Source organism: Hydra vulgaris, chromosome 09 (assembly GCF_038396675.1).
Source record: "Hydra vulgaris chromosome 09, alternate assembly HydraT2T_AEP".
Lineage (NCBI taxonomy): Eukaryota > Metazoa > Cnidaria > Hydrozoa > Anthoathecata > Hydridae > Hydra > Hydra vulgaris.
In genome coordinates, this window is record NC_088928.1 from 5,935,071 (window position 1) to 5,950,302 (window position 15,232).

The window sequence follows — 15,232 nt, forward strand, 5'->3', positions numbered from 1 at the left end:
TCTTACGTTTTCTGTCTTTTTTTTAAGTAAATAAAAAAACGCTTTTGAATTTAATGTACAAGCTTTTAATTGTCAAAGCATAGTTTTGATAAAATGAAATTTTTGTTGTTATTATCTTTATTCTGCATATACACAAAATTAGCTTTTTCAAAATCTTTGAAAGGCGAGCAATTGGCGTGTGGTAAAAACACAGATGGCTTGGATATCTTTTTTACTGTTGCTGGACCTGCATCGTGCGCTGTTTGTTTGTGTAATGCTGATTTGAAAGAAGGTGTTTCATATAAAAATTGTGAAACATGTTGTTGTGAATATGTCAGCAACACAAAAATAAATGATTACAAGCACTTGGAAAATAAAAAAGGTTTGTTTTTACTTGAAAGAATTGTAATTTTAACTTGGTAATATTGTTTGAGCGCAATTGAGATTTATTCAATTGTACTCTTACAATTGGCATAAAGATAGGTAAACAACTTTCTAATTTTTAAATCTAAATTTTCAACGCTACTGCTCACAAACTCTTTTAAAATTTGTTTACGATAATAAAAAAATGTTTAAAATACTTTTCTAAGGAGTGATTAATTACAAAATATTTTTTGCATTAACTAGCATCATAGTCATAAGAAAAAAATAGTCTGGCCACTTGTGGTATTCCTTTGATCAACTCTTTGTTAGCAATTTTAAGTGTCCAGTACGCCGCGGAGTGCACACAATTTATTTTCGTCGATTGTTTTTCAATGAACTACTTGTTTTCTTCATCCAGTTCATCACCTTCTTCATCCAATTTTTTAAATGCCTGGTGCTAATTGTTCTACTTATGGATGCAGTACTTCTAGGAGACATAAGGGAATTTCAATATTTAAAATTCTTGCATCGATGGTTTTAATACTTCTTGAAGGAAAAATCTAATAGCCATTATTCTTCAAGATCGTATTTAAAATATAAATTTGAAGGCTCAAATAGAAAATAAAAGTCTGTTTATTTGTGAAAAGCATTATCTTCCAGAAAGGATACTTTATAACGATAACAGAAAGTCGATAAAACCTGGATCATTACCGACCATGTGTCTACCAAAAAAAAGGTTTACTTCATCAATACCTATACAAAGGGAATCTGCATCTTCAATTGTTGCTAAAAGAGGTGCTTCAATGATTTCAAATAGTATTATTACTTTTAAACCTATATATAAATCATACGAAAAGCTCATAAATTGTATCAGCAAGATAAGGATGACTGGACAGTGAGTGTAAGTCCTTTTGTGGCAGAATTTAAACTTCATAACACAATTCACTTAAGTCCTCGATATGAAATATATGTTGATAATAGTCTTGCTTTTACCTTTCATGTATATTCTTGGCTCATTCCAGATGATCATTTAATATACACAAAATATAAAAGATCAATGCGACATATTTCAGCTTCAAATCTTATTTCTGTTGTTACTTTGTTTAGCCTGTGTTCTAGAATAACTGATGTACTCCCATTAAAGTCAAATCTGTATATTAAACATTGTATTTCAAAAAAGTTTGATTTATTTTCATCTAGGAATGAGTTTCTCTTAAATCAGAGTATTTTCGATCTCAGTCATGTATTATGCTGATTGAGTTAGTGTAATGCTGTTCTCAATGCAAAAGCATTGAAAAAAATGGAAATCATAATTTTGAAAAAAAATGTTGCCAATGCTTCTATCCCTGCTAAATTAAATGCATCAATTAAATTTACATCTCCAGATCGTCTGAAGCTTTCATTACAGAGTGTTCTTCTGGAAAATAAAAAATTAAAAAAGGAATTAGCTTTGATGAAGCAGGAGATCGAAAATTCATCAGTAGCTATAACTAAAGGTATTGAAAGTGATTTAGTTCAAATAATGGCAGGAGCTGATAAAAGCAAGATTTCTCCATTTATGAGCCAGTTTTGGGAAGAGCAGCAAAAATGTTTAAAAAGCTCAAAGCAAGGAATTCGCTATCATCCAGCAATAATCCGTCACTATTTGTGATTAGCTACAAAATCACCAGCTTATTATGAAGCTGTTTATGAAGCAGTACAATTATTGAGAAAAATAATTTTGGTTTCTTAGTTTTATTAAGTCGTAGGCGATTGCAAGACTATAAAAATTATGTGAAGCCAAAGTTAGGATTTCATAAAAATATAATTAAAGAATTAAAAGATAAAGTTGAACATTTTTCAGGAAGAGTTTATTGCTCTAGTTCTTGATGAAATAAAAGTTCAAGAAAATCTTGTTTGAGACAAACATTCTGGAGAATTTATTGGATATGTTGATTTGGGCAATTATATTTAAAAATAAAATTGTTTGTTTTGCAACATTACAACAGGCAGACAACTTGCTTCTCATGTATTAGTTTTCTTAATAAGAAGTATTGCAAATCCTGTCAAATACAGTTTTGCAAACTTTGCTACTATAAATATTACATCAGTGCAATTATTTTCTCTATTTTGGAAAGCTGTTGGCATTTTAGAAATCTAAGTTGGTTTAAAAGTAGTAGCAGTTATTTGTGACGGAGCATCATCGAATAAAAAATTTTTTAAAATGCATTTTAATCTGACTGAGAAAGAAGATAATAATAATCATGTTAATGTGACTTACCACACTGATAATTTATTTGCTGATGATGACGATAAAAGTTTTAAATATTTTATTTCTGATGTCTCTCATTTAATATAAACGGTAAGGAACAGCCGTTCTCATTCTGGAGCTGGTAAAAGCAATCGTTTTATGTGGTATAAGGGTCAACATGTTTTATGATCTCATATAACTGATTTGTTTTATGAAGATTTAAAATGTCAATTGCATGCATGTCCAAAGCTAACCGTTGAGCACATCAAAATAACTTCATTTTCAGCTATGAATGTTCATTTAGATGCACAAGTTTTAAGTAATTCATGTAGTACAGCATTAGAAATCTATGCACCACCAGATTCAGCTGGAACTGCACAGTTTTCCTGTACTGGTGAAAACTAATAAATGAACTTGCATACGAACGGCTATTTTCAAAGCCACAAATCTTTTTAAAAACTTTAAATGGCATAAAATATTGATCAGTTTATTGAGAAATTTATTGTTAAAATAATAAATAAAAAAGTTTATTTTGCAGACTTGTTTTTTTGTTTGTTTTACTTTTGTTAAGATGTGTAAACAAGCACCAATGATGCTCTTTATAGAACCTCTAAGGGTGTTATTTAAATATTAGAATTTTTTATAGAACCTCTGATAACAATAAAATTATATTTGGGATCTAACGTGAATCAGGGGTGATACTGGGTGACTTTCTTATACCTCATCTATTTTTCATAGGTACCACTAGATTTAAAAAAAAATGTATTTTCCCAAAACCTGTTATTTCATCACACCATAATGTCATTACACCATAATTTTAAAAAACATTGATTATTAGGTATTAGGTTATTAGCTCCTCAAATTTGGTTTAGGGACCTCTAAAATTAAAAAAAAAACTCCCTTAATTTGTTTACCTTATTGGGTGCATGAGGGAGCCTTTATATGTGTAGTGGTTAAATTGCTTGCATTAGAAGCAATAGATCAGTGGTTTAATGTCTGCTCTTACCATATTTACATTATCTTTAAAGTAAGAAACTTTACAAAAACTTTTATTTAACACCTATGCACTTAGGTGTATGGTGTCATAATTTAATCTTGACTCAATTGAGCTCAGAGCGGTCCTAAATATATATATATATATATATATATATATATATATATATATATATATATATATATATATATATATATATATATATATATATATATATATATATATATATATATATATATATATATATATATATATATATATATATAATCTCAAATGGTTAATACAAGAGAGGACTAGAATTTTTTTTCATAAATAAAATATTTTTTAATATAAATTCTAAATTTTTTTAAGGTTTGTTTTCTAGTTTTAATATTTTTAGTCATTATTTCATTTAAAGTTTTAATTTTTATGAGCTTGAGAATGGTAACATCACACACACACACACACACACACACACACACACACACACACACACACACACACACACACACACACACACACACACACACACACACACACACATATATATATATATATACATATATATATATATATATGCCAAGAATATTTTTGTGAAATTTGTGGCTATGAAAATAGCCGTTTTTGAATGCGATATAACATTAAACTATTTATTCGAATCCGATAGATGTTTTTTTCATTTTTGAACAGAGTAATTTTGACTTTGTTTGATTCTCTTTAAGTTTGTGTAAACTTCGTTTTTCTTTTGCATATGAAAAAGATCTCACTCTAACATAAAGTGTAACCAGATGATAAAATAATTTTAATGACAGTTCTTTGAATATTTGGTTTCTGCAAAGACTACAAAGTTCAGATATGCTTGCCATAACAACACTTTTTTTAAAAATTTCGGTAACAATCAGTTTTGAATCAATTATTTTTACAAAACCATTACTTTGTTGGCGAAAGAGAAGCTCAACTTTTGTAAAGATTTCTAAAACTGGAGGAGACACTTTCCCCAAACCACCTCGATTTTTAAAATCTACAATATTTTGGTAAGACTTAGTGGATGTTTCAAGATTCTTAAAAGAATGATCTATTTTACCAGCATTAAGAAGTGAAAGGCAGTCTGTGCTTAACTTTTGCTGCCATAACCGCGAACTCTGCAATAAAATGTACTGAATACATTACCACTTAGATACAAGATAATTTCTTTATATCTATCTGAAAGTTCAACTGTCGATAAATCATTTAAATCTACAAAAGAATTATTGTAAAATGAGTTTGTAAGAAATGCTAAAACATGATTGCATACCCCTATAACATTTTAAAGTTACGTTACGTATTGTAACGTTAAAGGGATTCGTAACGTTACGTGCAATATGTCCGTTATTTTTACGTAACCGAATCGTAACATTGTAACGTAACGCTACGTGAATAGTGGTACGTAATAACACGTAACACTTTGACCTAATGATACTTAAGATTGTAATCTATAGTATCTATCCATATAACTTCTCTTTTTCATATGTCCGTTAATTAATGAATAGGGAGAACACTGCTACATATAGAATAGAAAGAACGCTACGACATATCTACATAAACAGAGAGAAAAAAGTGAAGTCAAGTCAGAGAGTGAAGACATCTATTACACAGAAAGTGGGCTTATAAAAACTCGTGAAGTGTTACGCTTGTATTATTATTGACCAAAAAAAAACGTAACGTAACAAAATCTAGATATGAGACGTAGAGAAAATACGTCTAAAATATAGATTTTTTTTAAAGTTAAGTTACGTTTCAGTAAAAGAAACGTAACTTCGCGAATTGAAATTTTTTTTTTTTTGCGACAAATTAGTTACAAAATAAAAAAATTAACTAATTAAGACGAATCAAATTTACAATTAAAATAAACGATAATATTTGTCAGTTTCAAAAAAAATTTTTTTTTAGTTACAAATGTCTCGACAAACGCATTGTTAAATACCGTAACTCATGATCATGAGTTACGGTATTTAACAAAATTGTTTTATTTACAATATTATTTAAGTATTTGATTATTTATGTATTTGATTTTTGAAAACGCAATAACACGCTTCTCAAAAATATTGTAATTAAAAAGTATTTAAAAAAATTAACCCACGCTTGAGGTTTTTAAAAAAAATACTTTTTAAATGTAAATACAACTTTTAAAGCTTTAAAAGTAACGTAACGAAATACAAAAAAAAAGTACCTTTAAAAGTTAAAATAACTTACGGTACGGTTAAGCAATCTAATGTACTTATTACCTTTAAAAGTATAACCTATCGAAAGTAACGTAACGTAAAACATTTAAGAATTAAAACGTTTTAATTCTTAAATGTATTTAATTTTTTTTAAAGTTAAGTTACGTTTCACTATAAGAAACGTAACTTCGCGAATTGAAATTTTTTTTTTTTTGCGACAAATTAGTTACAAAATAAAAAAATTAACTAATTAAGACGAATCAAATTTACAATTAAAATAAACGATAATATTTGTCAGTTTCAAAAAAATTTTTTTTTTAGTTACAAATGTCTTGACAAACGCATTGTTAAATACCGTAACTCATGATCATGAGTTACGGTATTTAACAAAATTGTTTTATTTACAATATTATTTAAGTATTTGATTATTTATGTATTTGATTTTTGAAAACGCAATAACACGCTTCTCAAAAATATTGTAATTAAAAAGTATTTAAAAAAATTAACCCACGCTTGTGGTTTTTTAAAAAAATACTTTTTAATGTAAATACAACTTTTAAAGCTTTAAAACGTACTTTAATTGCGTTTACGCAATTAAAATTCGTCACAAATATAAAATTTTTGAAGTTACAATACATCTTTTTTTTTTTGAGTGTAAAAAATTATGACGTAACATAACGTTAAAAAAATCTAGGTTTGAGATATTTTAGTTACGTCTTAAATCTAGATTTAGATACGTCACGTTAAGTCTCAATTCGTTACACTTTATAAAGTTAAAAAAACAAACATTTGAGACGTTACGTTGCGTATTGAAACTTTATATTTTTTTCGTGACAAAGTATCCAATTGAGACGAAGCTATTTTACAATAAAAATCAAATATAAGATAGTATTTAGCAATACGGTAAGGATAAACAAACATTTACTGCATTATCAAGTTTATTTACTTAATATTTAATTAAAAGTTAGAGAACGTAATCTTGTTACCAATTGTAACTGGTTAAGACGTAACGTAACTTGAAATGTTATTAGGGATAGTTCACAGCAAGAAGTCTTGTTGTTTTTTTAGTCAGACTGTTAATAAAAATTTCTTTATCACAATTAATATTTTTGTAAAATTGAGGATAAAACTTTTCTGCATCGCCATTATCTTTAAAACTAGCTATTGTGTTCTCTAAAAGAGATAGGGTTTGTTGTGAATTTTCTAATAGCATTGCATGATTAATTCTTAACTCATTTCAACACAAATCAGGATAGCATTAGTCGTCAATCAAGGTAGTAATGCTTTTATCGAGCAGACTTTTAAATTCGCTGAGAAGAATAGTTGGTTTAGGATTTTGTTATGTTAAATCCATAGGAATACTTTGATGTTTTGAATTTGTATGCCTTGTAAGGCCTCTTAAAGATATGCACTTCTCAGAGCAAATTGCGCCAGAAAATGTGCTTTCAACAGGTTTACTAAACAACTCCAACACCAAGGCTTTTTGCTTTTTGATTTTGCTTTTTGCAGACGAAAATTTTAACAAAAATTTTTGTACGCAAAAAGCAAAATCATTCTCCAAAAAAAAAAAATAATGTTTCAATATCAAGTTCAACATTGAACTCTTTGTCCGTTTTCATACTTTGTGCACTCTGTTCCTGGCCGTTCGAGAGTTTTCAAGTGTGTTTAACAAATATTAGAAAAATCACATAATACGGTCCGAGTGACCAGACTATATATTTCTTATGACTATGCTAGCATTAATTAAATTAAGCAGCATTAGTTAAATAACGTTCTTTATATTTTATTTTTTAGATGGACAAAAATTGTTGACCACACGAAAAGTCTTGTACAGTTTAATATTTTTTACCTGTCTATTGTTAATCTTATTGGCCTTAGGTTTTCTATACCACAAAAAACGTTATTGTAGTTCCCGTAAGTTTTCTTTTTAAAAAGCATTTTTAATTTAGAGAACATTTGATTAAAACTAAATTAAAAGTCACAATCTCAAATTTATTTTATATGAACATTTTAAAGTGATGTTTTTAAATTAAAAGAGATGAATAATTTTAAAATGATAGAATACTTTTAAATTGATGTTAATGTAAATATTTTATAGTTTTAAATTTATAGAGCCCCCTATTCAATCGACTGAAAACGACGATGTTCTAAATAAAATTAAAATAATCACAAATGATGAAACAATATACATTACAGAAGAACATAACCTGGTGCTAAATTAAAGTTCGTTTTTAGTTAGTTTTGTAAATATATGTATATCGGTGAAGGTTATTATAAGAAAAAAGTAAATGTATTTATAAGAATAAAAAAGACATTTGTAACTCTTTTTTAGTTTGCACTCAGATTTAGTTTTACGGTTTGATACATTGGGGATCGGGGGGTAGATAGACATCAGTTAATCAATATAGTTGGGTAATTGCTATGGAAACCTTATTAATGATCGTTAATAATAAGGCAACGCTTAATTTATTTAAAAAAATAGAAGTAGAAGAGCTCGGCAGATAAAACAACTTATGATAAACATAAGCGCTTTTGCGCAGTGGTTTTCGATTAACTTTGAGCACCAAGTTAAATCCAATGATATAAATAAATAACTAGATATCTAATTTCGCCGTTTTTAGTGAAGCCAATATTTAATGCGTTGGAAGCCATTATTATATCGGGCAAAAAGGTTTTAGCAATCACATTCATATGAAAAGATATTGGCAATTTTAACGTCTTTATTCTTGGAATTAAAGATGATTTGAATCACAGACGATCAGTTTAGTGAGCATACAGTCAATACATACATATTTTTTGGTCAAAGATTGGACATGATATTGTTAGCATGTTTAGTTTGTTATAACAAACTAAAACAAACTGTTATTTTTAAAGCCACAAAAATATATATTTAAAAACATATTTGCATTTAGAACATCAAATTAAAACATCGTATAATATATTTTATTATTTTAATAAAAGTTTTATACAATAAAATGAAATATTCATAAACCCTTGAACAATATTAATTTGTTAGTTTGTTGTCTTAAACCAATTGACGACTTTCTTAGAACTTTAGTGGTATAATCCTGGGCATATCTAAACATTCGGATTCTAAAGTAATATTCACATATCTTTCTAACAAGCTGACTGGAATGCAAATCTCCATTTTCAGTCCACAATTCTAAGTCGTAACTATCAAGTCCTTTAAAGACTTTTTTTTTAATAATTAATTTGTTAACACAATGGATCATATTATGCTTTATATTTTTATCAGAGGTTTCTGTTTGGATTTTTAAAATCTTTACCACTAATAAAGAAGTTAAATACTTTCTCACATGACTCGATAACAGTAACAACATCCCTTGATGGCAAAAACAAACAACCACGATCTTTTACATTATTTAATGAAGAATGAGATTTCGCATAAAAATGTTCGTATGCTAAAATATCAGTTAATGATTGAGCACAAACATTACATGAAACAGTATTTATTAACTTTCTGACTATAAAACCAGAGATATATCCCAATATTGCTTCTTTGTAGCTAGATATTTGAAGTTCATCGCAGTACAAAAAAACTTCTTCAAAGTCAATATCCTCTTGGTCAAAATTATCAACAGAATACAACCTTTGAGTTGCCTGATGTTTGAGCGATTAGAATATGGCTCAAACATCAGGCAGTTAGCATGACTCGATCCAACTATGGAGTTTCGCAGAAGAATCCGTTTTAACGATGACTTTAACTGCACTACATCAGGATTGTTGTTGTAACCATTTTTTCCACGAATGCAAGCAAATAGTAGTTCAAGATGATCTCGGGAATATTTGTAAGTTGGAACATATTTAAATGGTTTCTCATGAAACGTTAACAGATCGGTGGGTAATTTTAGAGTGCTTTTAGCATCTACAATTAAACCTAAAACAAATGTCTTTCTTCGATGTAAAAGCAATGGAATGCTATTAATATCAGTCAACTTGCTCAGATAAGTAATCGTATTGTTCCAAAAATCTTTCAAAAATTCAATTGCATCAGCAACAGAGCTGCTAAGGGTTTGGCCAGCTATTTAAGATTCATTTTGTGGCGATGAAATCTAATATGTTTTCTTGAAAGTTTGTTTGCAAATTTCAAACTTTCTGCTCTTGTAACTCAAACAAAGCTTTTATATAACTCCATTTAATATAGTGGCCCTCATCATCAATAAAAACACCCAAATCATTTAGAGAATTTCTAGCTAATTTAACCATATGGCATGGGTCTAGGAAAATGTGGAGCAGTTGGTTGTTATATGAAAAAGTACTAACTATATCGTCTATGACTTTGCCAAACTTATATCCAAATGGGACAACGGAATTTAAATTTATTCTAGTACCATCAAATGTAATAATTTTGATACATAGTTCATATGTCAAAGCTACATCTAAAATATTTTTAATAAAACATGTTAAATCACTTGCTTTAACTTTATTTGATAAAACATAACCAATGGGTGTTTTCCAATGTCCTCGCAAACCAACTAACATGAAAATTAATGCCTCTGTAGCTGGAGTATCAGGTTCACATACAGAAATATCTTTACCAAAATTACAAAAAACCAATATAGTGACCTGAACTTTTGTCATTAGTTATACTGTTTTTGATTGCCATAGCATCAATAATAAGAGCACAATGCTTAAAATTAATATCTGTTTTCTGTTTATGACCAAGATATGAAAAAACATCAAGGAATAAACCAGGATCACAATTTACAGATGATGTCCAATGTGATATTAAACTGGCAGCAGGAAGACATAACATTGGCCGAAAAAAGTTATACGCACGTGGAGAATAAAAATGAAGAGTTAAAGCGAATTTTTTCACTTCATCGTTGTATTTGTGACCTTTTGGTTTAACATTTTGATTGGAAAATTGGTTTTTAATGATTTCATATAAGAGTTCAGAAAATTTTTCGCTTAAAACAGTGGCAACATCAGTAGTCAAATAACTTTTAGATTTTAAAAGGGAAATCATGTCTTGTAAAGAACAGATTTTCTTTTCTTCTTAATTTTTGTTGGAAAGCCTTCACTTTTTTTTTTAATTTTTCTTTTGCTGGTGATAAAGATCTTATAGATTGTGTTGAAGATTGACTGGTGTGGTCATTTTTTTCAATAGTGCTTTCTGGCTGATCATTATGTGTTGAATTAATTTCTTTGCTGGGTTTGTCTATAGCAGGGTAAACATCAAACTTTGTTTTTCTCAATAAAGGATTAAATTTAGATAATGAATTTACTGATGTTCGTATTGATGGGAGTTTCCTTTTTGTCTTTTGAATATTTGTAGAAAATATAAAAACTGATGGCACAGCATTACACTTTAAAATAGGCTTTTGATGATGATTGAGACTTAGATTTTTTTTGTCTGGGATACAATAATTGTAGTCTGATTCTAAAAAATGGTTGCTGCAGATACAGGTGTGTTTGGATGGAAGAAAATTTTCACGTTTCAAAGCAACAATCCATCTTTTACATAATTCAGAATTTTGAAGAGGAAATTTATAAAAGGATTTCATGCCGCCTTTTATGTATCTATTAGAACATCCATATGCAGCAGAAGAATTTACCATTTTGTGATGAAAATAATTGAATTAAATAAATACTTTAGCAAGGCAAAAGAAATAATGTCACGGATTTACTCTCTACATTATATTTACTGTTTACTGCCCGATATAATAATGGCTGATTAAAATAGTAAACAAATAAATCGGCTTCACTTTTATTTTATAAAAATCCCGAAGTTAGACATCTAGTTATTTATTCACGTCATTGGTTAAATCTAGCGTTGCGGATGTTATAAACAATCCGGATTTTATGCAAAGTGGATGTAACAAAACGGATTTTATGAACAAAGTAGATATTTCTAGATTTCGATCTAGAATACGTTTTATACTGAGTTGTTAGAGTCTTCAATAAATTAATATATAATCAATAATGAATTAATATGTAACTATAATTAAACGATCATAATAGTTAAAATATATAAAACAACTTTCAAATAAAATATCAAAATCCTAAAACTTGTTATCTTAAAAAGAGTCGTATCCCCAACCCTTGTTAGCCGCGCCTCAAAATATGTGATTTTGATCATCCACGGTTTTGCATCAGTATGTTAATAATGCTAAAAATTGAAAGCTAAAATATTTTTTCGTATAAATAATAGAACTTTTGTGGGTTTTTTATATGGACACGTGTACAAGTAATTACAAGTATTGGCCAAAGGCATGGAATAAAACACTCACTTAACTGAACTTAAAACTCTTGCAGTGTTTAATGAGTTCAAGGCTAAACTTAGACAGTTACTAAAAAATAATTTATCTCAAAATTATTTCTGAAATTGCAAAATAGCATTATGATTGATCTATCAAATACTCATCAACTTTGATGACTATTTCAATCAATAAAACTTTGAAAGTGAATACTATTCTGTCCATGAATCTACTCAGTTTTTTAGTAAAAAAAAAAAAAAAAGTTTTTTTTCAATTTTAAATCTAAACATTCGAAGTATTATTAAAAATTTTGATAATCTCAAATTACTATTGCATAATCTAAACCACGATTTTAAAATAATTAGTCTCACGGAAACGTGGTTAAAAAGCAATGAAAATAATTTTAAATATGAATTAAAGAACTGTTTTTTTTGCTTTTTTTATTGGGTCAATTTTTATGTTAATAAACATGTGGTGGCATCTACTGTTCCATATTGTACTCATGATGGTTTGAGTGAGTGTCAACAGTAGCTGCAGAGTAGGGTTTTTCTCCAATAAATTTGCTGTTTCTTTCAAGAAAATCGAATTTATTGGAGTAAAATTGTTTTGGGGTGTCAAGGAGTTATATACATGTTTAAACTCCCATATTTCAACAGAAGGAGGACAATTGGCAAAGATTTGAAGGTTGTCCTCAATTTTACCACAAGGATATTTTGTGTCGGTCCGCATGCGTGGGAAGTAAAGTTTTTTTTCCAAATTTGGGTCCACGGCATTGTCGTTTGTGTTGAACCGTTCTAGAAAAGTTCTGCTGAAATGACTGTCTTTTTATTTTTTGCCACTTCTAAGTAAAAATTTTTTGTTAATTTTAGGGGGATGTTAAATAGGGACCCGTTTTTGACGGGTAAGATAAGCGTCTCTCTCTTGACCGGATTGAAATTGGTCTTTTGCCACAGATTTTCGAAAATGGCACTATGCAAACGTTCTTTTACCCAATCAGAAATGAGCAACACGTTTTTATCACTCAGTCTGGTGTAAAAAGTAACACCGAATATTTTCAAACCGGTGTTATTGTTCCACTCTATGTTGTCCAATTCTGGGCACATTTTAGGATCAAAACCCCCAAGAGCGAGACCCTTGGTTTTTGAGGCATTGATCACTGAACCACTTACTTTTTCAAACAGATTTACTTTTTTTTAAAAAGAGCGGATAGATTTTACGTCCCTGGCAAAAAAGTTAGAATCGTCTACGTATCGCTGTAATTTAAGGGGTTTTGGTGTTCCTGGAAGTGGGAAACCCTCTATTTTATTATCCGCTCTGACCACTAACGCAAGAGCTTTGGCAACAAAAACGTACAACAGAAGAAAGTGAGGGTCGCCTTGTCTGACTCCTCTTCCCATAGGGAAGAAGACAAACAAAAAACCGCAGAACAAATGCCAAAACTTCTGAATATAGGGTGTTAACAAAAGGTACAAAATTTTCTCCGAGATTGAATTTTTGGAGAATTGGCAGTAGAAACGCACGATCGACTTTGTCGAACTCCTTTTCTTGGTCTATAGATAAAATGAAATTGGGTAGATTTTTAAATTCTGCGTAATCTATAAGATCACGGACTAAATGTAAATTTGAGAATATTGTTCTAGCTGGGATTCCGCAAGTTTGATTTGGTTCTATATTTTTCCCCATTACTTTTGCAAGTCTTAAGGCCAGCGCTTTTGTGATTATTTTGTAATCAGTGCCGATTAAGGATATGGGACTGCAATTTTTGCATTTAGTAAGGTCTCCTTGTTTTGGAATTAGTGAAATTACTGATTTTTTCATAGAGTGGCTGGTTTTTTTCTCTACAAAAAGTATTTCAAAAGCAAATTCTTAAAAATCTTTTTTTTAAATATGCCTAAAAATTTTGTGGAATCCAGCTGGTAGTCCGTCAAAGCCCGGAGATTTTCCGTTTTCAAAATTAAAAATGGCTTCTTTTAGTTCCGTGCCGGTTAGGTGGGTATTTAAATTTAGGTTTTCATCATTACTTAATAGTTTTGTGATGTGTGACAAGACATAGTTTTATCTGTATTTGCATAAATTAGTTTTGGTGTAAATATTTTTATAATATGAAACTAGACAGTTGAATATTTCACCAGGCTCACTCGTAAATGTGCCATCATTTTTGCGAATTTTGGTAATTGAATTGTTCCGCTGTTGAATTTTTTCCAAATTATACAAAAATTTTGAAGGCTTTCCTCCTTCTTTGATTAGTTTTTGTTTCGTGCGAATAAACGCTCCTTGAAACTGTAGTAAGAAAAGGGCATCGCCTTTTTATTTGATGTTATCTAAATTCGGGTTAGCGTTTTGTCGCTCCCGTTAAATTTCGTTTTCAATCCATTCGATGTGTTTTTTGTTTTTCGCACTTTCCTGTATTGCTATATGTTGTAATTCAACCCTAACAAAAAGTTAGCAGTCGTCCCACCATTTTAAAATTGACTTATAGGACCGTTTTTTCGTTTGCCAATCTTGAATTAAGAGAAAAATTCAATTTTTTGCCTATGCACTTCTATTTCCAAAAGAGAACAGTTTAATTTATAGTATCCTAGTCCTCTCTTAGTTTTACAAAAATTGACGGCTGTTGTTAGGAATTCGTCGTCAGAAAAGGGATTAGTAAGAATGTTGGTGTATGTTGCTTTTTGTGGCGATTTTATCAGGACAGGACATTCTATCGAGTTTTTACCTTCTGATTTTGCCATGTAAATTCTTTTTTGTTTGGAAATTTAAAACGGAAAACAGCTACTAGGTTATACTTACCCTGGAAAAACTCGAGTTCAACAATGCTGCAGGAGTGATATTTAGCATTGTTTGTGTCTTCTTTGTCGAGAGGCAGGCTTTCAATCATATTAAAATCTCCGGCCAACAGAACAGGTAGTCCTGTGTCCTGCGAAAAGTCTCCAAGGCCACCAAAAAAATGGCACCTTTCTCTCGGCACATTAGGAGCGTAAATATTCAGCACATGCATTTCATGCTCATCAATTTTTAGCATGAAATTTAATATTCTACCGTTGTTGTCCCTTTTCAGTTCGTTTAAAGAAACGTTAGATTTAGAAAGAACCGCCACACCACAACAGTTATGACTCGGACCGGAGTTCCAAATAGACTTGCCAGACTATTAGTCGCTCCACTGTTTAACAGCGGAAGGTGCGGATTTTGTTTCCTGAAGGAGGATAAGATCAAAGGAGGATTTTTTAAGAAGCCCAAAAAAGTTGTTGCGTTTGTCTTGGTCGTT

The 15,232-nt window shown here is 29.7% G+C and overlaps 2 protein-coding genes across 2 annotated transcripts; one reads left to right on the forward strand and one right to left on the reverse strand.

The window, feature by feature from the left end:
* LOC136084511 (uncharacterized) lies at positions 1–8,064 on the forward strand. Its single transcript, XM_065804594.1, has 3 exons — positions 1–361; positions 7,541–7,660; positions 7,859–8,064. Exons 1-3 carry the CDS (start codon positions 94–96, stop codon positions 7,966–7,968), a joined length of 498 nt encoding a protein of 165 aa, XP_065660666.1. The 5' UTR covers positions 1–93; the 3' UTR covers positions 7,969–8,064.
* A 2,649-nt stretch (positions 8,065–10,713) lies between these two features.
* On the reverse strand, positions 10,714–11,328 carry LOC136085211 (THAP domain-containing protein 1-like). The gene has a single exon (XM_065806499.1). The coding sequence runs from the start codon at positions 11,326–11,328 to the stop codon at positions 10,714–10,716; it is 615 nt and encodes a 204-aa protein (XP_065662571.1).
* Positions 11,329–15,232: the final 3,904 nt, after the last annotated feature.